The 22,821-nt window shown below is 37.2% G+C and overlaps 2 protein-coding genes across 2 annotated transcripts in view; both read left to right on the forward strand.

The window, feature by feature from the left end:
- Positions 1-22,821, forward strand: part of LOC131064228 (protein ARABIDILLO 1) — an 87,952-nt gene that overhangs the window by 32,668 nt on the left and 32,463 nt on the right. The window contains exons 5-6 of the mRNA XM_057998313.2: positions 238-365; positions 18,489-18,576. Coding sequence (XP_057854296.1) covers positions 238-365; positions 18,489-18,576 — 216 coding nt within the window. The remainder of the gene's footprint in view (positions 1-237; positions 366-18,488; positions 18,577-22,821) is intronic.
- LOC131856033 (uncharacterized) lies at positions 15,830-17,801 on the forward strand. The gene is made up of 2 exons (XM_059207151.1): positions 15,830-17,091; positions 17,189-17,801. Exons 1-2 carry the CDS (start codon positions 16,713-16,715, stop codon positions 17,701-17,703), a joined length of 894 nt encoding a protein of 297 aa, XP_059063134.1. The 5' UTR covers positions 15,830-16,712; the 3' UTR covers positions 17,704-17,801.

Genomic DNA, 22,821 nt, shown 5'->3' on the forward strand with positions numbered 1-22,821 from the left:
GGATGTCTGGAGTCTAATTGTCATTGGAAAATATATGCTGTTGTTTTTGATCATCTGGGAGTTGTATTACTTCCTCCAGACTAGCTTTTTCTTAAAGCAGTAAGTTCATCGATTACATGACTCCAATTCGTTATTGCATTTTCCAATTCAATTGCCAATTTTTGTGTGTGATGATTGTGCATTAGCTAATTTAGGTGTTGAATTCTTAGAGATGCAATTCGTCTGTATGTTGTGCAGGCTGCACGTGCTTTAGCTAATTTGGCTGCTCATGGGGACAGCAATGGTAACAATGCTGCTGTAGGCCAAGAAGCAGGTGCACTTGAAGCATTGGTGCAACTGACATTCTCTCACCATGAAGGTGTCAGGTACTTAAGCCATTTTATAGGTTTGTTTTACTGAATAGAGGACCGTTTATTTCTCTGATTATTTCTTTAACTACTTATACTAGCCAGAAGGATTAACTGGCAACTTATTCCCTGGTTGAGGAAGGTCGGCATGTTGGTTACCTTGTATCGTGAATACTATTATGGCTTGTATTTTTGTAACGAAACGCTGTAAGTAGCAAAACACAATAATTGATTGATGGAAGTGCAGTGGTTTTAATTATTACCTAAATGAATCTTTGAACTTTGAAACAATTAGTTCTGAGTTTTTATGGCGATTAACTACAAATGAATGCATGAATAGTTGATATTATCAGGTGCAACATATCTGATTTTACTTAAACACAGCACAAATTGGTTATCATAAGACAAAAGGGAAATGAAAATAAAACACGGAAGTTTTTTTTTTTTGCAAATATGCACCCCGACACAAGAATATAGGTGGCACAAATGAATCCTTGAAACGATCTGTGCTCAACATGTAAATGTTGCCCTGATATTATATTGAATAAGATTAGATGCATAGACAAATCCATTTATCTTAGAAGAGAGCAGCCACATTTAACCAAAAACTTGTAAGTTTTATGCCTTGTATCTGGCAGATATATACAGGCTGCAATTCTTGACCAATAAAACAGAATCTTAAACCCTTTCAAATTGAAAGGTTTAGAAGGATGCCTTTATAATGTCGATAGATGAGTTATGTTTGTTTGTATCATTTGCTATAAAGATAGTGATTCTACAATATGGGCAGTTCAGTCTAAGCTAAGCTTTTCAGGACATTTATTAGCACAGATTATTTCAAGGGCAATTTATGAAATGAGTAACCAAATCTTGCCACATCAATAGCAATTGACAAGAAAATCAGGTGTCAACAATTCTTTTAGCATATATTTATGCTCTTGTGTGTTGATTGAGTGTATTGTAAAATATTAAAGGGAAAGAAAACTGTTGTGTAAATTTAGTTTTAGTTAACCTATTCTAAACTCATTTAAGGCAATTGTTGGTACCCTCTAAATCATAGTTGAAAAACATGGGCTCGCTGCAGAGTCGACAGCCCAAAGATTGGACTTGGACTTGGACTCGGCAAAAACTCGGGAAAGGACCTGGCAAAAAAGAAAACAGTTGTTTTACAAAAAAAGCAAAAAGAAATTAATGCATTTGGAGAACATAAGAGCCATAATTGAAACATTATGCATGTCATATGATCTCCAAACACTCAATATTTGAAATTTCATCATTCAACTCATAGTTTCAAACTTTAAAATGTATAACAGCAGCATAAGTTTATAAATGTTTACAAAATTACATATAATGATTTTTCCAAATGTGAAAAACAGCAAACTAAACAGCAATAACAAATGAAAAAAATGAGGTAAATTGCATTTGAGCAAGAAAGAACAATATGCATAAACGATGCGTGGTTTCAATATTCTAATTTTTACCCTTTTATTGTGAATTTTGGAAATACTGTTGCAAGAGGTTTCAATATACAATAGGATTGATGAAGATGTTGCAGGGAATTGCTATTGAATCATGAGGGTCCAGCTAATTGCCAATGTTATCTTCACTTGCACCTAAATCTCACGATGGCAAACAACAAAAATAGAAAGTTGGTATGAATACTATTCTAAATCAACCAAGGGAGACACAACTATTAATCTTTGGGTTGCAGTTTTATCAACCAGAACCTTAAGGAAATTAATGTCAAGTGAACGTCTATTTTGAATATTGATGATACGCTATATATTTTTTCCTACTTTACTTGGTCCTTCCCCTTGATACTTGGGTCCTGGTCTAGGTTCCGTGCCGGTACGCTATGGGCTCGTTATTTTATATGTGGGTTTGTCCTATATGAACCTGGGAGAACCTGCTTGGAAAATTGACGAGGGAGGCTGCTTGTCCAACCATTTCAGACACCTGGAATCGTCAGGGGTATATCCACTTCGAAATTGGCATCTCTAAATGAAATCTTAATCTTCGAAATCAGCTTTGGAAGATGCAAACAAAAGCAATAGAGGATGTCATGAATAAATAACTTGGCATCTTCAGCTTGGTGGTAACGTTGAGCAGTTCCATACAAAAGAGGCCTGTAATAAAGCAGAGGTGGGCGAAGATGAATGCAATGATTGCAAAACATCTTCAATGTGTGGCTTTGCTTTCAGCATTAACTTGGAAATCCATGTTGCCGCCCTACTATATTGAGGGGGATGTGAGCACAAATGAAATTAATGAATCAGTTGCTGCCGAACTAAACAATATATAGAAAGGGGTATCTTGGTCAGATTCTATACGCCTGTGGGGCAGGGGTGGGTGGGTGGCAATAAGGGTGGCCTCTCACCCACTGCCACACACACACACACACACACACACACGTATGTATGTATGTATGTATGTATATGTCTATATATATCTATACAATTATATACGTATGTATACGTCTATATATATATATACAGATAGAGAGATAGATAGATAGATGGATAGATATATATGTTTTTGTACGGATGAACCCAAAACAAACATAACCCCCAATTTTTTTTGATTGAACCTGATAGTGCGAACTCGAGCTCGATCCCGAATGGTCACTGTCAACTTGGTATTTAGATCTGAAATGAGGTAACTTTTAAGGAAGGATCATATTCATGGGTCAAAATGAAGTGTCTCATTAACAACTTTGTTGCAATGTGAAACAATGTAAGCCATTTATTTCAGAGTGAAATATAATTTTAATCATAGTTCTCATACTCGGACTCTTCAGACCAAACATTTTCTGACTTGGCAAAACTCGACAATTTAAAAAATATTTGAATTATTTAAAAATATAAACTTAATGCAAAATACAGTTACAAAATGTATGAAATGTGTTGTGGGAGTTTGGGGTAGTGCTTGCAGCGGGGTCAAGTGGCAGTGCCTCTTGCAGGGGTTCGGGAGTAGTGCCCGCAATGGGGTCAGTGGGCAGTGCCTCTCGTGGGGTTGGGGGTAGTGTCCCCAACAGGATTGGGTGCCAGCACTCTTGCCCCTTGCAGGGTCTGGGAGCTTTTGAGACCACACAGACCCTGATTGCACATGCCATTTTCATACTTTTTAAAAAGGGTAAAGAACCATGTTTTTTGAGCTTGGAAATCACATTTTTTCTGCATTTTTTACATGTCTAGACTCTGTTTTTTACAGTGGCCACATATATTTCATAGACTCGCTGTGTAGTTGGCACTGATATGGTGGAAACTTGGTTACAGTGAGTTGTGAGTTTACTCTGAAAATGTTCAACACAAAAAATTCTGGAGAGTACTGGGTGATCATTAAAACTAAGAGATTAATATTTTCAAAATAATGATTGCCTTTAGGAAATATTCGTTTCTTAAAGGAGAACTAAGGGTAATGCTTAATGAGGTCTCTTAAAGTTTATATTAGTGTGAGCACTGAATTTATCACATGAACACAACTTTTTCCTTTCATGGGGAAAATTGGGAATCTTCTCTTGTAGAGCAAGATCAGGAGTGTGTCTTGGATGGAGTTCTAATGTACAGAAGTTTATATTTCAACACGATAAATTGGCTAGAGAATAGTCAATTGTTTGCAAGAATCTCCTATGCTGTTTGTGAATGTCGAAGAAAAGAACGACGTTAATGGAACATCTGTCATCAAATGATAATCAGTACATGAACATCCTGACTGAATGATTGTTCCTGTAGAACATGTGAAGATGTTCTACATAAGATTATATGCATATTAAAGGGACTAGAATTCTTAACTTCAATTTGTACAGAGCTATGTATATGAATAATATTCATTAAATCAACTGGACTGCTTTGAAGTATGCCCTGTAGCACGTGTAAGGAACTTCTACATATGATTAAATGTGTAGTAAAAGGACAAAGGTTATGAAGTCCAATTTGTACAGAGAAAAGAATATGAAAGATATTCTTCAAAGCTAGTACACAGCTTTTAACTATCTGTCTTATTACTTGAGTGGTTTACAACAATTTATCTATGTTCCCCTCTCTTTTCAGGATGGTCACAGCAGGGATCAGCAGGACCATTTCTGGGGACGGCTATCCATGAGATCAGTTTTGGGGATGGCAGTGTAAAGATACATCCGTGCAGGTATCAGCAGGACCATTTCTGGGGACGGCTATCCATGAGACCAGTTTTGGGGATGGTGGTGTAAAGATACATCCGTGCACGCATACACACACACATCCATTGTGTAGTTAATGCCTCTACCCTCTTTGTTAGGTCTGCATTTGAACCGGTTCTTTGGAAAATTCCATAACCTACTGCATTTCATTTGAAAATCAGGAACTTGTTCTCTTGGCCTAATTATTTTGAACCTCATGTTGGGTGAATGGTTCTTTTACATCCAAAGTTTAAAACTCGGACCTGCCACGGACTTGGCAAACCAAAAAATTGGACTTAGACTCGAACTCATGAAAGACTCGCAAAAGACTCGGCAAGGACTCGACAAAAACAAACAAAAATAGTTTTACAAAAAAACATAAAGAAATTAATGCATTTAGAGAACATAAGAGCCATAATTGACACATTACACATGCCATATGATCTCTAAACACTCAATATTTGAAATTTCATCATTCATACTCATAGTTTCAAACTTTAAAATGTATAATAGCAGCATAAGTTTATAAATGTTTACAAAATTACATATAATGATAGGTCTAGATCTTGGGTAGAGAGGAGAGACTGAGATAGAGAGTGGTAGAGAGAGGGGATAGAGGAAGAGTGATAGGGAATTAGATAGGTCTAAAATTCGGGGCAGATAAAGTGAGTGAGATAGAGAGGGCGAGAGAATGCTAATAGGAGCCTACTGATTACTGAAATTTGACTGTCTGAAAATTTAAAAGATCTTCTAAAACCTAGAATTTGCATTATTATTCCTAGAGATCTGAAACCACTCTCAAACATCCTGCCAATATATACATGAAATATAACTTAAAGGATAAGAAAGGAAAAAGACATATTGAAATGCCACTTATACTTAAATGTTATATTTCATGTATATATTCTGATGAGGAGAATGAGACTGATTTGAAAAAAGAAGATTTAGATAATTTTTTGTATGTGTTTTCTAGGTTGCACGAGTCTAGTCAAAATACTCGTGAGTCCAAGCAAAAGACTCGCGCAAGTCAATTAGAAAGACTCGCGAGTCTTTCAAAAAAACTCACGAGGACTTGCTTCGCGAGCCGACTCGTGGCGCCACTGGACTCGCGAGTCCGTGGCGACTCCATGAGTTTTTAAACAATGATTACATCAACAACTGTAGGTGATTAGTGAGCCATAAAAAAGTGCTCATTACTTGATCCAAAAGTTATTGCCTAAATAATCAATTGAGGAACTGAAGCCTTCCAAAAGTTATTGCCTTTTGAAGATGAATAGATAGAATTAGCTAATTGTGGAAAATTCATACTACAAATTGCCTACTTACATTGAACTGAATGCAGGAGTATGCAATCCACCATTTGGGAGAGTGAAAGTGCTAGGGACCTTTAGTGTATCCCTGGAATGGGTAAACAGGAGATTTTGTAGAGCAGAATGCAAAATCTTTATAGAAGGATAGTAAATTAGGAAGGACATGGTGGACGACTGACAATTATTTAGTCAACAGTAATAACTGTAAATCACCCTCAGGAGCCAATTTCTGTGTAGAAGCACTCATTGAAGAAGAGTGCATTTCTACTGCTAATGTAGGAAGAGATTATTCAGTGAGCAAGAAACAATGTATCCACCTCTGCACTTCCCTATATGGAACACTTGCGTCCTAGCAATGTGCGAACTCTTCTCGGATGGAGGATTTACTAGAAAGCCTACTGGAATCATCAATCCCCTTGAGACCCAGACTGGATTTTCCCAAAGTTAAGGAGCTCAATGTTGAGTAATTGAAGATTGCTTTCAACGTTTATTTCTAAACAACATTGTCAAGGAAGGGGTCACAAGATTTTGGATCCTTTCTGCTGTGGGCCATAAGGACCAGGACCAAAACAAAAGCAGGAAATGGAAAAGAATACAAACAACCACCAAGAGGAAATGGAACTTTAAGGGCATTATACAATGACAAACACAATATGGAGTTGTGTATAAAGTAAGATCCAACATGACAACATCATAACAATTTAAGCAAACTGCCATGTTATAGGTGATGGGTAGATTGACCAAACATGGGTGATGGGTTGCAAATGAGATACGGAAAAAGCTAAAATATCCTTTTGATGGATATGGCAAATGGGACCTACTAAGACAATGGTCAGAAAAAAGTAGAAGAATTGAGGAGGCAAGCCCAAGATTAAAATATTTACCAAACCAACCTATGTCTCAACACAATCTGCCACCGAACATGAAAAAGGAGTTAAGTCTATAATATTATTAGCTACAGGTCTGCTGCCTTGTTGCATTTTTGAAATGAGTTAAAAAAATCTTCAAAGCCATTAGAAATAGCAAGAATTTCATCCAACAATGATTTTCCTTTTAGGACAATTTATGACAATTGAGGAGTCCTCTTCTAAATTCAGCTTCCTGCATCCTATTTCTTGTTCAAGGTTGAGACCCTCCAGTAAAGCTAGCCCTTCTGCTTTGTTGTTGGAATGAACGCCTAAAAATGGTGAACTGCATTTCATGAAGGTACCTTGGTCACTCCTTATGATTACGCTAGCACCTACTGTGCCAGGATTGACCTTTGGCACACCATCAAAGTAAAATTTAAGTACGCTACTGGGAGGCTTAGAATACTGAGCTTTCTATACTAAAATACGTTTTTAGCACTTAATCCTCTAACAGGGCAGAAATACTTAATTGTTCATCTACATGTACCATAAACTTTTGCATTTTTTTGGATTTATATATTCAAACATGCTCATTATTAATATATCCATATCCAACATCGTCGTAGTTTGGCTGAAACACTCTAATAGAAAGATTTTAGAGCTCAGGTATCAGGGTCAGCTGTGAATGTTATGTATTTATGAATATCCTTATTTTGGATATGATTACACATCGAATTTCCAGTCTATAATATATTTTATTTCTCATTAGTCACAAATGATGTGTTTAACATCTTTTTTTTTAAACTTATAATTTTGATTGCTAAAATTTAAGATAATAACTGTAAAGAAGTCAAGTAGCAGAACAACTTCCTACGCTAACCTTGAGAGGAGGGTAATGCAAAAACTTTTACAGATCGTCACACCAGTTACAAAAAACAGAAATAGATATAATAACATTCAAACCATAACACAGTGATTTACGTGGGGAAAACCCTTCCAGGAGAAAAACTCCACACTCCAAAAGCCGCCCAATATATTATTCAGTAATCAAAACAGATTACAATATACTTGCAGAGCAAGCTCTTCGTAGGAGTACCACTAATCAGAGATTCAGAGGTAACTCAATAGCAATAAGACTCTTACACACAACCTCTATCTCACACACCTCATATAAAGGAGATACAATATAAGAAACCGTCAAACGGTATTACAAAACCATGGGCTAAAACCACCCAATAAGGTGTAGCCGACCATATCTCCCTTCTAGATGCCCTATGATGTGTCCCTCTCTTTTTACAACTCAGTTATGTGTCCGATGTATTTTATATTTCCTATTTCAGGAGTACAAACTTCCAGAGGCTATAACTTGAGAATCGTGTGTTCTATTGATGAACCGTCGGAAAGCTCGTGAAGTGCTCTATTGCCTCGTAAACCGGTACGTCATTTCGCCCACTTTTTAGGCTGTTTTGGGGCCTCTAAAGTCTTCAAAATCAAATTTAAACCTTTCATTGGACCCCTCCAAAATGGAAAATCTAATATTTTCAAAACTAGCTGTGATCTTGCGATGTAACTTTACCAGAATGCTTATCTAGCCAACTAGAAGCTTCGGGGAGAATTTTACACCATTTCGTGCTCAAATGAAAACTTACTATAAATAGTAACCTCATGTAAATGCAAGGTTGAGACACCATTTTCTCAACAAATCTCCCACTTGTCGAACACCTTGCAAGAGCAAAGGGAGTATCAACACAATGATTCAATTGCTAGGGGCCATGAGGCCCATAGACTCCGAGCACCATCTGAACTTCTCTGTTCTCATAGCCTTAGTGAAAGAATCTGCAACATTCATCAAAGTTTCTACCTTAACTAGCTTCACCCTGCCATCTTCGACCATATCTCTGACAAAATGATACTGAACATCAATGTGCTTGGTTCGGGCATGAAATGTTGGGTTCTTAGCTAGGCAGATCGCACTCTGACTGTCACAATAAAGTGTCACTGCTCATTGTTTTATTCCAACGTCTGAACACAGTCTCTTAAGCCAAATGGCCTCTTTACAAGCATGAGTAGCTGCCGTATACTCTGCTTCAGTAGTGGACAAAGCAACCACAACCTGTCGCTTACTCATCCAACTAATTGCACCACCAACTAAAGTAAACACATAAGCATTGGTGGATCTTCTGCTATCAATATCACCTGCCCAGTCTGAATCCACATAACCATGAATATCAAGGGAAATTACGTCTCCAACTGAATTAACATGGTAACACAAAGAATACTCTGAGGTACCCTTCAAATATCTGAAGACTCTTTTGAATGCATCGCAATGAACTCTACCAGGATTAGACATATATCTGGACATAACTCCCACTTCTTGGGCAATGTCTGGTCTAGTATAGACCATAACATACATCAAACTTCCAACTACACTTTGGTAAGACACTCTGCTCATGTCTTCCATCTTGGATGGGGATGTAGGACAATCTGCAGTAGATAATTTCGTTCCAACTGTAAAAGGAACACATAATGGTCTACAATCCTGCATGTTGAACCTCTGTAACACTGGATTCACATACTTACTCTGGCCTAGCCATAGCTTTCTGTTCACTCTATCTCTTCTAATTTTCATTCCAAGAATGTGTTTCGTTGCACCAAGATCTTTCATTTCAAATTTAGCAGCGAGCTGAGACTTTAGTTTTGAAATCATACCTTTCCCTTTACCAATGAATAACATATCATCAACATACAATGCAATGTACAGGAAATGATCACCATCAAATTTATAATAAACGCAGTGATCTGATGAAGAAAATGATCATCCATTAGTCATATAAATATCCTCTTCCAAATCACCATGAAGGAAAGCACATCCATTTGCTCAACCTCTAAATCAATATGCAGCAGCAATAGAAAGCAAAAATTCAATGGATGTCATTTTGGCAACAGGAGAAAATATCTCACCATAATCAACACCCTCAACTTAAGAGTAGCCTTTTGCAACCAACCTTGCTTTATACTTCTCAATGCTTCCATTTGAACCAATCTTTTTCTTGAACACCCATTTGCAACCAAGAGGCTGCCGTCCTTCGGGCAATGGTACAAGATCGCATGTATCATTCTTTTTCAAAGCTGCCATTTCTTCTTCCATAGCAATCTTCCAGGATTCTGCATCATTCATACCTAATGCCTCTTCTACAGATTTCAGTTCATCCACATTAGTATTCAAAGCAAAAACACATCTCCAATCATCAGGTGAATACCTTTCAGGTGGTTGTCTATGTCTTGCAGACCTTCGAACAAGTTGAGTTGGAGGTTCTTCCTTCTCTTCTGAAGATTCAGAGCTAGACGAGTTCTCCTCAACTTCTTGCCTATCTAGGGGTCTCGATTCAACTCTTTCAGGTGTAGAAGAAAATTGAATCACATCTTCCTTTTTAGTCTATTCTGGCTGCAATGCAATGGAAGGAGACTTAATTTCTCTAAAAATAACACTTCTACTATGAATTACCTTTTGTGCAACAGGGTTCCAAAGCTTGTATCCTTTCATACCATAACTATACTCGATGGAGATACATTTCATAGCCTCGTTCTTCAGCTTTGTCCGCTTCTCCTTTGGCACATGTGCATATGTGTCACAACCAAAAACTCTAAGATGTCTCAATGAAGGCTTGTGACCCGACCGTGCTTCCATAGGCGTTTTATCAACAAGGGCTGATGTAGGAAACCTGTTAATCAGGTAGCAAGCAGTGGCAACGGCTTCTGCCGAAAACTTTTGTTCTCGACCAACACCACTCAGCATACTCCTAGCCTTCTCCATCAGTGTCCTGTTCATTCTTTCTGCAACTCCATTCTTTTGTGGAGAATACGGAGTTGTCTTCTGTCTGTTAATGCCACAGTGTTTATAGAATCTATCAAAATCATTAGAGCAAAATTCACCGCCATTATCAGTCCTCAAACTTTTAATTTTCTTTCCAGTCTGCAACTCAACCATTGCTTTAAATTCTTTAAATGGACTGAAAACTTCAGATTTACTCTTTAGAAAATATACCCATGTCCTACTAAATTCATCAATAAATGAAACATAATATGTGGATTTTCCAATCGAAGGAACATCTACAGGATCAAACACATCGGAATGAATAAGATCCAAAACAACACAAATTTTATGAGAACTCGAGTAATACTGAACGCGGTTTTGTTTTCCATAAATGCAATGCTCATAGAAATCAAAGTCAAGATTACAATCATTCAAACCTTCAACAAGGTTTTTATTTTTCAAGGTCTTTATACCCTTTTCTCCAATGTGGCCAAGCTTTTGGTGCCATAAAATAGTCTTCTCTGGAGGTAACTTTGCTTCAGAAGAAAGAGCACCCTTAGGTACCCAAAAGCCATTTCCTTCTGCTGAAGGTGAAACCCTATAGATCTACTTTTTATAGAAGTGCTATTACACTCAACAATGTATGCGTCTAGCTTATACAAAGTGTCGAACCTGACACTACTAGCAATTACCATAACACCCTTAATCATCTTACATCTTGCTTTAGAAAAGACTACTTGTACACCCGCATCTATTAGTTTGCTTACAGATAACAAATTTCCTTTTAATCAAGGGATATGAAGCACACCATTAATCCTTTTTATTCTACCATCACAAAAACTGATTCTAACTTTACCTCGACCAACAATGTCTAAATATTAATCATCATCCAAGTACACCTTACCTCCATTAAATTCTTCATATTCAGAAAACCAATCTCTATTGGCAGTCATATGAAAAGATGCACCTGAGTCGATTAACTAGGCATCATTACTTGCATGAGTCGCGAAAGCTACAATAAATGCATCACCATCTTCGTTTTTAGACTCGGAATCAGAATCAATCTTCTTTTTCTTCTTATTTTCTTCTTTGCAGTCCTTATGGATGTGACCTGGTTTACTGCAATTCCAGCAAATGACTTTGGACTTTCCAGGCGATTTTGATCTCCCTCTCGATTTGGACTCATCGCGCTTCTCATTCTTCTTGCCTTTCTCCTTAGGTCTTCCATGAACAGTTAGGGCTTCATTTGAACTGAGGGATACCTTCCTCCGCCTCGTCACCAAGTAGGGCACCCACCACATCTTCAGACCTCAAAACAACAAAAGTACTACCGATGGCCATAACAAGAGAATCCCACGAATCAGGGAAAGAACAAAGCAAGAGCTGACATTTTTCTTCGTTGTTCATCTTAACACCAACAGATACTAATTGAGTCACCAACATATTGAATGCTTCCAGGTGGTCTACAATTCCTCCACCCTCTTCCATCTTCAAAGATTACAATTTCTTCCTCAAGAAAATCTGATTTAATAAAGATTTCGCTTGATACATTTCACCAAGCTTAGTCCATAGCTTCTTTGCAGTGTTTTCTTCATGGACATTGATCATAATAGATTTTGCCAGGCACAGTCTGATTAGACCCTTGGCTTTTCGGTCCATAACCTGATACTGAGCTGATGCAGTATGATGAGGACCTTTGGACATTAACATCAACAACATCCCATAGATCTCGATCTATTAGCAGATCTTCCATCTTCAGCTTCAACATCTCAAAATTCGTTCCATTAAATTTCTCCACCTCTATTTTCCTTGACGAACTTGCCATCTGAAAATTCTTGCAATAAGATCAAAAAGTGTCTTTTGCACAAGCTCCCACTCAAATCTGGATTAGTTCAAAAAACCCAACACCCCACAACTGAAACCAAAGGTGTTCAAGCTCTGATACCACTTGTAAGGAAGTCAAGTAGCGAAACAACTTCCTACATTAACCTTGAGAGGAGGGTAATGCAAAAACTTTTACAGATCGTCACAATAGTTACAAAAAACAAAAATAGATATAATAACATTCAAACCATAACACAGTGATTTACGTGGGGAAAACCCTTTCGGGAGAAAAACTCCACACTCCAAAAGCCGCCCAATATATTATTCAGCAATCAAAACAGATTACAATATACTTGCAGAGCAAGCTCTTTGCATGAGTACCACTTATTAGAGATTCAGAGGTAACTCAATAGCCATAAGACTCTTACACACAACCTCTATCTCACGCACCTCACATAAAGGAGATACAATACAAGAAGCCGTCAAATGGTATTACAAAACCATGGGATAAAACCACCCAATAAGGTGTAGCCGACCTTATCTCCCTACTAGATGCCCTATGATGTGTCCCTCCCTTTTTATAGCTCATTTATGTGTTCGATGTATTTTATATTTCCTATTTCAGGAGTACAAACTTCTGGAGGGCATAACTTGAGAATTGTGTGTCCTATTGACGAACTGTTTGAAGCAAATATCATATAAAGCTACGCCGTTTATGCCCACTTTTCAGGGTGTTTCGGGGCCTCACAAGTCCTCAAAATCAAAATTAAACCTTTCGTGGACCCCTCCAAAACGGAAAATTGAATATCTTCAAAACTAGTTGTGATCTTGCGATGTAACTTTACCGGAATGCTTATCTAGCCAACCAGAAGCTTCGGGGATAATTTTGCACCATTTCGTGCTCAAATGAAAACTTACTCTAAATAGTAACCTCATGTAAATGCAAGGTTGAGACATCATTTTCCAAACAATAACGAGATTAGGCATTATATGGATGGATCAAGCTTGCAAAACTCGGCGAGCAATTCAAAAACTCGCGAGTAATCGCGATCCATAATGTCGCGCGAGTTAATCGCGGAAATACTCGGCGCGATTTTTTTGGCAAATACTCGCCGTTAATGGCAAAAACCTGCCCGAAACGTGGCACAAAATGCGAGAAAAAACGCGACTTAAGTCGCAGGCAAAAAAAAAACCGAAGTCTTTATTCCATTTCGCGGCTCGCGCGACTCTGGAAGGCAAAAAACGCCACGCGATTTCCAGTAGGGTTTGCATTTGCACGTTCGACCAGGTTTTTACTTGTTTATTCGTGATCTTTTTGTATTGTTTTATTTCGAATTCACAGTCATTTTAAATTTTAATCGAATGACTGTGTAATACACAGTCATTTGAAATGACTGTGTATTACACAGTCAAAATGACTGTGTAATGTTTGCATTTGCACGCACGACCAGGTATCTTTTTGTATTGTTTTATTTCGAATGACTAAGACTGTGTAATACACAGTCATTTGAAAATGACTGTGTATTACACAGTCTTAGTCATTTCAAATGACTGTGTATTACACAGTCATCATTAGATTCATTACACAGTCACAGTCATTTGAAAATGACTGTGTATTACACAGTCACAGTCATTTCAAATGACTGTGTAATACACAATCATTAGTAATTACAGTCATTTCAAATGACTGTGTATTACACAGTCATCAGTCATTTGAAATGACTGTGTAATACACAGTCATTTGAAAATGACTGTGTATTACACAGTCACAGTCATTTCAAATGACTGTGTAATACACAGTCATTTCAAATTTTCAAATGACTGTGTATTACACAGTCATCATTACACAATCACAGTCATTTCAATTTTCAAATGACTGTGTAATACACAGTCATTTCAAATTTTCAAATGACTGTGTATTACACAGTCATCATTACACAGTTACAGTCATTTCAAATGACTGTGTATTACACAGTCACAGTCATTTCAATTTTCAAATGACTGTGTAATACACAGTCATTTCAAATTTTCAAATGACTGTGTATTACACAGTCGTCATTACACAGTCACAGTCATTTCAAATGACTGTGTATTACACAGTCATCATTACACAGTCACAGTCATTTCAAATGACTGTGTAATACACATTCATTTTCAAATGACTGTGTATTACACAGTCATCAGTCATTTGAAATGACTGTGTAATACACAGTCATTACAGTCATTTCAAATGAGAAATGACTGTGTATTACACAGTCATTTTCAAATGACTGTGTAATACACAGTCATTACAGTCATTTCAAAATTTCAAATGACTGATGACTGTGTAATACACAGTCATTTTCAAATGACTGATGACTGTGTAATACACGGTCATTTGAAATTTTGAAATGACTGTGTAATACATAGTCATTTTCAAATGACTGATGACTGTGTAATACATTAATCATTAATGTACATTGTAATTAATGACTGTGTATTACACAGTCAATTGTGAAATACTCATAGTCATTTGAAATGACTGTCAACTGTGTAATGTCAATGTGTATTAAAGTATTTCATTTAAATTTAAATTTGAAGTTAAAAACTTAAAAAAATACACAACCAATTAAAAATTTTAATTTTAGAGAGTCATTTATTACATTAATCATTAATGTACATTGTAATTAATGACTGTGTATTACACAGTCAATTGTGAAATACTCATAGTCATTTGAAATGACTGTCAACTGTGTAATGTCAATGTGTATTAAAGTATTTCATTTAAATTTAAATTTGAAGTTAAAAACTTAAAAAAATACACAACCAATTTAAAATTTTAATTTTAGAGAGTCATCTATTAATAGATGACTGTAAATAAAATACAGTTATACAGTCATTGTAATTTTGGATGTTTGTGATTTTTTTTGGTAACAATGTTATTTATCTCTAAATGTTGCCTCTCTTTTGCTAGGTTCTTTTCCACATCTTTTTGAAAGAAAATGGATTCAGCTTCTACAGTTAAAGTTGGTGGCAAAAAGAGAGACCCTTGTTGGAAACATGGGAGACCAGGTCCAAAACGAGGAGATGTTTTTTGCAACCATTTCAAAAAAATTGTAAAAGGTGGCATTAATAGGTTCAAATATCACCTTGCAAAAATTCAATGCCGAGATACCACAAGCTGTACGGAATGTACTGAAGAGGCTACGAGAGATGCAATAGCAACGCTTGAAGCATATGATCAAAGGAAGGCAACAAAAAAGAGAACAGCAGAGGCAATGGCAGCCCCAAGGGCAGATTTGAGTTCCATAGGGTCACATACAGATGTGGCGACATCTGGTTCTTCCCTTGGGCCACGGATACGAGCAAAGGGAACTTTGGACAGCAACATGGAAAACTTCTTTATTCCACGTAACACTCCTGGTGCATAGCGTGGATTGCTTGGCACTGCATGGAATAAAGAGGCTCACCAACAAGCCAAGGTGGCGTGTGCTAGATTTTTTATCTACAACGATGTTCCGTTCAATGCCATTTCTAGTCCATCTTGGGACCAATTGGTCACCGCGTTGACTGTGGCAGGTAAGGGGTTCAAATCCCCAAGCCGTTACGAGGTAAGTGGACTGTTATTGCAGGATGAGGTCCAAAACACTCATGCATTAGTGGAAGAGCAAAGGACTATTTGGGAAAAGAATGGCTGCACCATTCTTTCTGATGGATGGACAGATGGTAGGAACAGGACACTCATCAACTTTCTAGTTGCTTCAGGAGGACAGTTAGTATTTTTAAAATCAATTGATGCCTCCAATGAAGTGAAGAATGCGGAGACCTTGTGCAACATGTTGGATGAAGTGGTGATGGATGTGGGAGTGCAGAATGTCATCCAAGTTGTGACTGATAATGCAGCTGCATATGTGGCAGCCGGCAAACTTCTAATGGCTAGACATTCGACATTATTTTGGAGCCCTTGTGCTGCCCATTGTCTTGACTTGCTCCATGAGGACATAGGGAAACTAAGTTGGGTAAAGAAAGTGGTTGAAGATGGAAGGAATATCACCAAATACATCTACAATCACACATGGGTCCTGAATCTTATGAGAGAGCACACTGAAGGTAAGGATCTTGTGCGGTCGGGGGTCACACGCTTTGCTACCAATTTCCTCACCTTGCAGAGCATACTTGCTACATTGCCCAACCTAAAGCGGATGTTCGTGAGTGAAAGATGGTTGGGGAGTCCTTATGCTACAAAGCCTGAAGCAGAGAAGGTTGTGATTGCCATTTTTGATACTAATTTTGCCAAGATAGTGGAGGAGATCATCAATGTAAGTTTTGAAACTTTAATTGATGATTTATTATTTAATTTTCTAATATTTCAATCTGCTGATTTTGTTAGATTTTTTATATCTAGGTGTCGGAACCGTTGGTGAGGGTGCTAAAATGGTGGATGGGGATCATAACTCCATGGGGTATCTATATGAGGCCATGGATAAGGCCAAAGAGGCGATTCAACACTTGTATGGGTCAAACAAGACCAAGTATGAACCCATATGGCGCATAATTGATCGGAGGTGGAACCATCAACTCCACCAACATATTCATGCTGCTGCCTACTTCTTGAATCCCAAGTTTTTTTACTCTCCGAGTTTCAGAGTAGATGCAGAGGTTAGAATTGGCCTTGACACATGCATTCGGAGATTAGTTGATGATGAGATCCTTCGAGACCTGATACTTGATGAGTTGCAGAGTTATAAGAAGGCCTTAGGGGAATTGTTTTCTTCACTTGATTGCAAACGTAGGAGAGCCACCTTACGACCAGGTAAAAAAAAACATATGTTTAATTTTTACCATTTATTTCTCTCTTTAAGATTATTGAAATCTTTACAAGTTATAAATCACATTTTGTATCCTTGCAGATTTGTGGTGGGAAGATTATGGTGCCACAACGCCTAATCTTCAAAAGCTTGCCATCCGCATATTATCACAGCCTTGTAGTGCTTCTGGTTGTGAGCGCAACTGGAGTGTTTTTGAGAACATCCACACAAAAAAGCGCAATAGGTTGACTCAACAACGCTTGAATGATCTTGTCTATGTGCGGTACAACATTCGATTACATGAGAAGAAGGTGCTAGGGCAAGATTCACATGAAGCACTTGACTTGGATGACATTGATCCATATGCAGCAGAATGGGTTGCTTCTCCTGATGATGTTGATAATGATTTGGATCCATTCCTTACTAATGAGCAGTTGAGTGAGTTGGAGAGGGCAGGAGAGGAATGGGATGCGGAAGTGGCAGCACGTGAGGAGGAGCAGGAGGTTGATCATGCAGCAGAGGCACCTGTTAGTGTTGAGGATGTTGCCACTACTTCAGCACCACCCACCCAGCGGCCACAATCTGTTTTGAGCTTTAGTCGTAGACGCAATTTATGATTTCTTATTTTCATTGATACCAAACTTTGAACTTGATATGTAATCAGAATTTCAGAGGTTCTTGTTTTGTGGTCTATGACTCTATAACTCTATGAGACTGTCACTATGATACGTTGATATGTATTGAACTCTTATACATATGTTGCACTTGGTTTTTGGTTTATGCTATGATACTTGCATTTGTTGCTATGTATTACCAAAAAAATTTGATTTATATATCATGGAAATCATATATGTTATACAAATTTGGTGTAAATGTGTGTTTTTGAATTATATATAAAAAAAAAATGTATTTTCAAATGTTCGATAAAGTTGCCGAGTTTTGCCGAGTTTTTTGCTGAGTTTTGGCGAGTCCCGAGTTTTTAAAATTTTTTGGCCTTGCCGAGTTATTGCAAAATCCGAGTTTTTCATCTATGGGATGGATTATGTTTGTTTGGTGAAAAAGTGTAGCAAAACATGTTGTGTTTTCTTAATGAGAAATGGAGCTCTAGTTAACTCACCTATAGCATTGACTTTGCCATTTTTATATACCCTTTTGGCAAAGTATTGAAAGAGTCATTTACTGTATTTTCAATATAATAAATGATAAGTTGCTGATGATCCTCAGAATGAAACTTTTGTTCTTTTATTTTATCTTTTTTCAATTTGTGCATTGTCATGTATAGTGGGGCACTATTCTGATCATTGATTTACATGATGTATGAAGATTTTAAAGCTTTGTCTCATTTTCCAGAAAAATGTAATATGTATCAGTCTTACAGTCATATGTTATCCTGGTTCTTCAGGCAGGAGGCAGCTGGAGCATTGTGGAACTTGTCATTTGATGATAGAAACCGTGAAGCAATTGCTGCTGCTCGTGGCGTGGAAGCTTTGGTATATTATTAAACACCGTTTGTTCATTTTTGACCTACTTCTTTAATAATTTATTTTCTTTGCATTAATTTCTGCCATTCTTGATTGGATACTGGAATTATTAAGGGAACATAGAAACCTTAAAAAATGTGATTTATTTATTTTGACAAAGATGAATAGTAAGTATATAACAGTCGATTTGTTAAAAGATTACTTGGAAAAGTTTGCACTTGATCATAATATTAGACTTGATAGACATATTACATGTGTACAACAATATATTTATATGTTTATAGTTATACTGAGATATTGAAATTAAATGTACTTCGATATCCATAAATAACCTGTATAAAGGGGCAATTCCTGCAGTAGACAAACAAGAATGTATAGAAGCGATATTAGCATCAAGAGCCTATAATAAAAGAAGCATATAAGATACATAATGGCACAATCACTGCAGGCAGACCATATATATACTGGTAAATACTAATGACATTTCTGTGTTCATTTTTGAGAGAAGAACTAGTCCTATTCCACTGTTAAGAGAGCTTTGTCAAATTATCATGAAGCATGTCTTTTGGAGCATGACCAAGATACATGTGGCCTTGTGCCATAGTCCTAGATAGAATCAAAGCATTTCCATGAAGATCTGAGGAGGATGGAGGTTTGAAGCCAAAATGATGCCGTATATGGAGATTGAGTAAATCTGGTGCTCTTCTGAGCTTTGAATTCAATAACATCTGCTCTGTAGTTTGGTCTAAGGGCCATGCTTACTACAACCAGAAACTTCAATTTAAGAAATAGTTATACCCTCGGGTGGTTTCAAGGTACTAGTTCTTTTAATTGACAATAGTTTCTGACACTATGATTGGTAGACTTCCTTGATTGGAAAGAAAGAAAGAAATTATATTAATGTCCATGAATAACCAAAAGTAGGCTTGTGGGACTTGAGAGTATGTAATGTCCCCTTTTTTACATGCACTAAAATCACAATCCCAAGTAAAGTAAGAAATAAAGTAGGGATATCATTTATCAATCAGATCCTGATTGAGACCCCTCAATTATGCTAGATATAAAATCGATCTTTCCTACTAGAGTCAGGAACATTATCTTAATCAAAGTTCCCAGACTCGGAACTCGTCAAGGCCGACTCGACTCATGACTCGGCAAGGCAGACTCGACTCGTGACTCGGCTATGACTCAGCAAAATAAAATAAAAACCCTTAAAATTTAGAGATTTTAACGATTTAAAACTTGTTTCATGCTCCCGTTATTGAATAAAGCTTAAAGACACTATAACATCATCAAATAGAAGCTAATTTGATCACATACATAAACATACATCCATCACGTGCGTAGAAATGTAAATTCTAGCTGAAGGAAATAGAAAACATAGATATATAGAGTTTTAAATGTTGTCAAATGTATATAAAATCCATGACAGCAAATGTTCCCAAACATATATGTAACTGTAAACAAAAACAAGTCTATGGCTCAGGCTCTAGCTCATCCTTAGCCTCAACCTCAGAGTAGTCTGTCTGCCTCCTACAAAGGCGTCTAAGGTAGGTCCTGGATGACTGAGTAGCCATAGTCTTCGCCTGTGAGGTGCCACAATGATTAACATCAGTTGTGCTTGTGTCGGATCGTGCTCTATCCTCCTCCTTTGCCATAGTCGCAACCTCAGCCTCTCTGTCTGCCATGCCTGACATGGCGCGACATGAGTCCTGGAGCTCAGACTCGGTGAGTTTTACCATAACTTGCCTGACTCGCCCGAGTCAGGCGAGTTATAAGCAAAACTCGCGGAGTCCGAGTCATGAGTTGTCAAAACTCGCCGAGCTTGGCTCGACTCGCTACAAGTTATTCATACTTACGTTCAATCATTACCATTTTAAGAGTACTTTTGTTATTTATGATATGGTAAACTATATAGTCCCATTTTGCTGATTGATTATTTCACATCATGGAGGCTGATCTTGCACAAAATTGTATGGACGGATTTCTGTCTGATTATTAATCTATATGTATTTTGATCTGTTTAAAAAATACTTATGTCATATCATAGAGTTCGCAAGCCTTTGAATAAAAGATGCTCCCATAGCATTGCCATTCTTTAGAGCTTCACCAGTTAATGTGGAAGTACGTTAGCTTAGCGATCTAATCATCACATGTTTTTAGTAAATGCTTTTTTCGACTTCTTATATTCAGCTTGTACATTATCAAGGTTGTTGGGTTCCTCTCCTGGCCTGTTGAGATTCGGGTTTGGTTCGCACCCCGTTTGGGTACCACTTCAGTGTGCCTGTGGGTGCGGATGGGATGTGCAAAAATAGTGGCCGAGCAAACTTGGATGGAACCCGAGTGAACTCAATTGAACCTAACTACACTCAGACGCCCAACGATGGTTTTTTAAAAGTTCTTTTGGATTTTTTTAATATTTTTTGAGGTCCACTTTGATTGGGTGTCCTCCTTAACCCTAAAGTGACGTCCAAAACACCTAAAACACCAAAAACAACTTAAAATTTGTTCATTTTCTTTGCAAACAACAAATTTCATTCCAAGCGGTTGAGCGTAGATTTTTTGTTGGATAGACGTAGGGAGTTGAAGATCGATCTTTGAAGCTTCAACAACAACTACATCCTCATTCCTACACATTTGCAACTTTCCATTGGCTGCCAAGAAGATCGTAGACGGATTTTTTGCGAAGAGGTAAGAGTTTTTTCAATTTGTTTTCTCCATTTGTGTTTTACAAACGTTAAACAAATTATTGTTTTGTTTATTTATTTTTTCCATTTTTTTATGAATGTATCAAATATTCAAAAGAGTTAGGGTTTCTACAGCTATTTGTTATGTTTGATTTTTATTTTTGTTTTAAATGTGCTCACAAAATTTCTTGCCATAGGAATTCGAATGGCGAAAAGTTCTACCTACACATGTCAACCTAAATTCAAAATAAATCTATATTCTTCTCTATAAAAATACATTGAAATGATACAACCGGTTCCGAGAGGTGGGGGTTACATTTGGAAATGTGATGGAAGTGATACACAATATTCTAGTTCACATTTTTGGGTGAAAGCCCATTTATGTGCAACACCTAGAAAAGGCATCAAAGCTTGCCTTGGAAAAAACGGTGTACCTTTACCATTAGAGACTGACAAAATATATTATGGGGCAAGAGGGAGTAGATGAATGAGAAGCGTGTAGATGAATTGAAGTCATACTTAAGAAAAAAGATCAAAGGGAGTGCAACCCCCATCTATTCTCGATATTGTGGTAAAAAACCACCCATTTTTGGCAACACCTATTGTTCAAAGTTCACAACCCATTGTAATCAAAAGTTCAAAGGGACCTTTGGAAAATGCATTTCAAATGAGAGTTGAGACATTGTCCACCACCATGTAGCAAGATGTATTTATGCAAATGGGATGGCTTTCAATGTTGTTTGCTCACCATGTTGAAAAGAGATGCTGAACAAAGTTAATGAAGCTCCAAAACGGTACAAGGGCTCTGGTTATGAGAAGGTGTGTGACAACTTTTTGTAAAATGCTGTCAAGGTGGTTGAAGATTCATTGAAGCACATATGGTATACATGGATTGAGATAGGTGTGGCCATTGTTTTTGATGGGTGCAAAGATTCAAAAAATTGTCCCTTGATCAATATCATAGTGGTGTCCCTTAAAGAGGCAATGGTTTCGAGAGTCATGGATTGTGTGGGGTAGGTAAAAAGATGGACAATTTATTGCTGATATTCTCATTGCAGCCATTAACGCACTGGGACCACGTAACATTGTTCAAGTCTTAACGAATAACACAAAGAATTGTAGAGCTGTTGGGCTGTTGGCTAAGTCACCAGGTTCAAATTCGAATTCGAAGTTTGACAACTTTGAAATTCAAATGAAGTTCGATGAGTGAAAAATTCGAAATGTATAAAATTCGAATTAAGTTTGCCATATGTAATTTTTAAATTGTTTTAATAAATATATGTAATATGTCTATAAAATTGCCTAAATAGTTTAACATTGATAAATAGATTTGAAATCGTTACAAAAAGATGACATATTTATAAAATATAAACCATAGGAAACATATGCTAGGGCACGAACGACAGGCAAAAATTGCAGGCGAACTTTTCCTGCAGGCTGCGACTATCACGGGTCCGCGACTACCTCTCCTGCAGGCCGCAACTCATGATAGACTGAAGTCGTGTTTAAAAAATATTAACAGAAGAAGGCCAAAAATTTATATCAAAAAAAAAAAAAGAATTTGAAG

This window comes from Cryptomeria japonica, chromosome 6 (genome assembly GCF_030272615.1).
Source record: "Cryptomeria japonica chromosome 6, Sugi_1.0, whole genome shotgun sequence".
Lineage (NCBI taxonomy): Eukaryota > Viridiplantae > Streptophyta > Pinopsida > Cupressales > Cupressaceae > Cryptomeria > Cryptomeria japonica.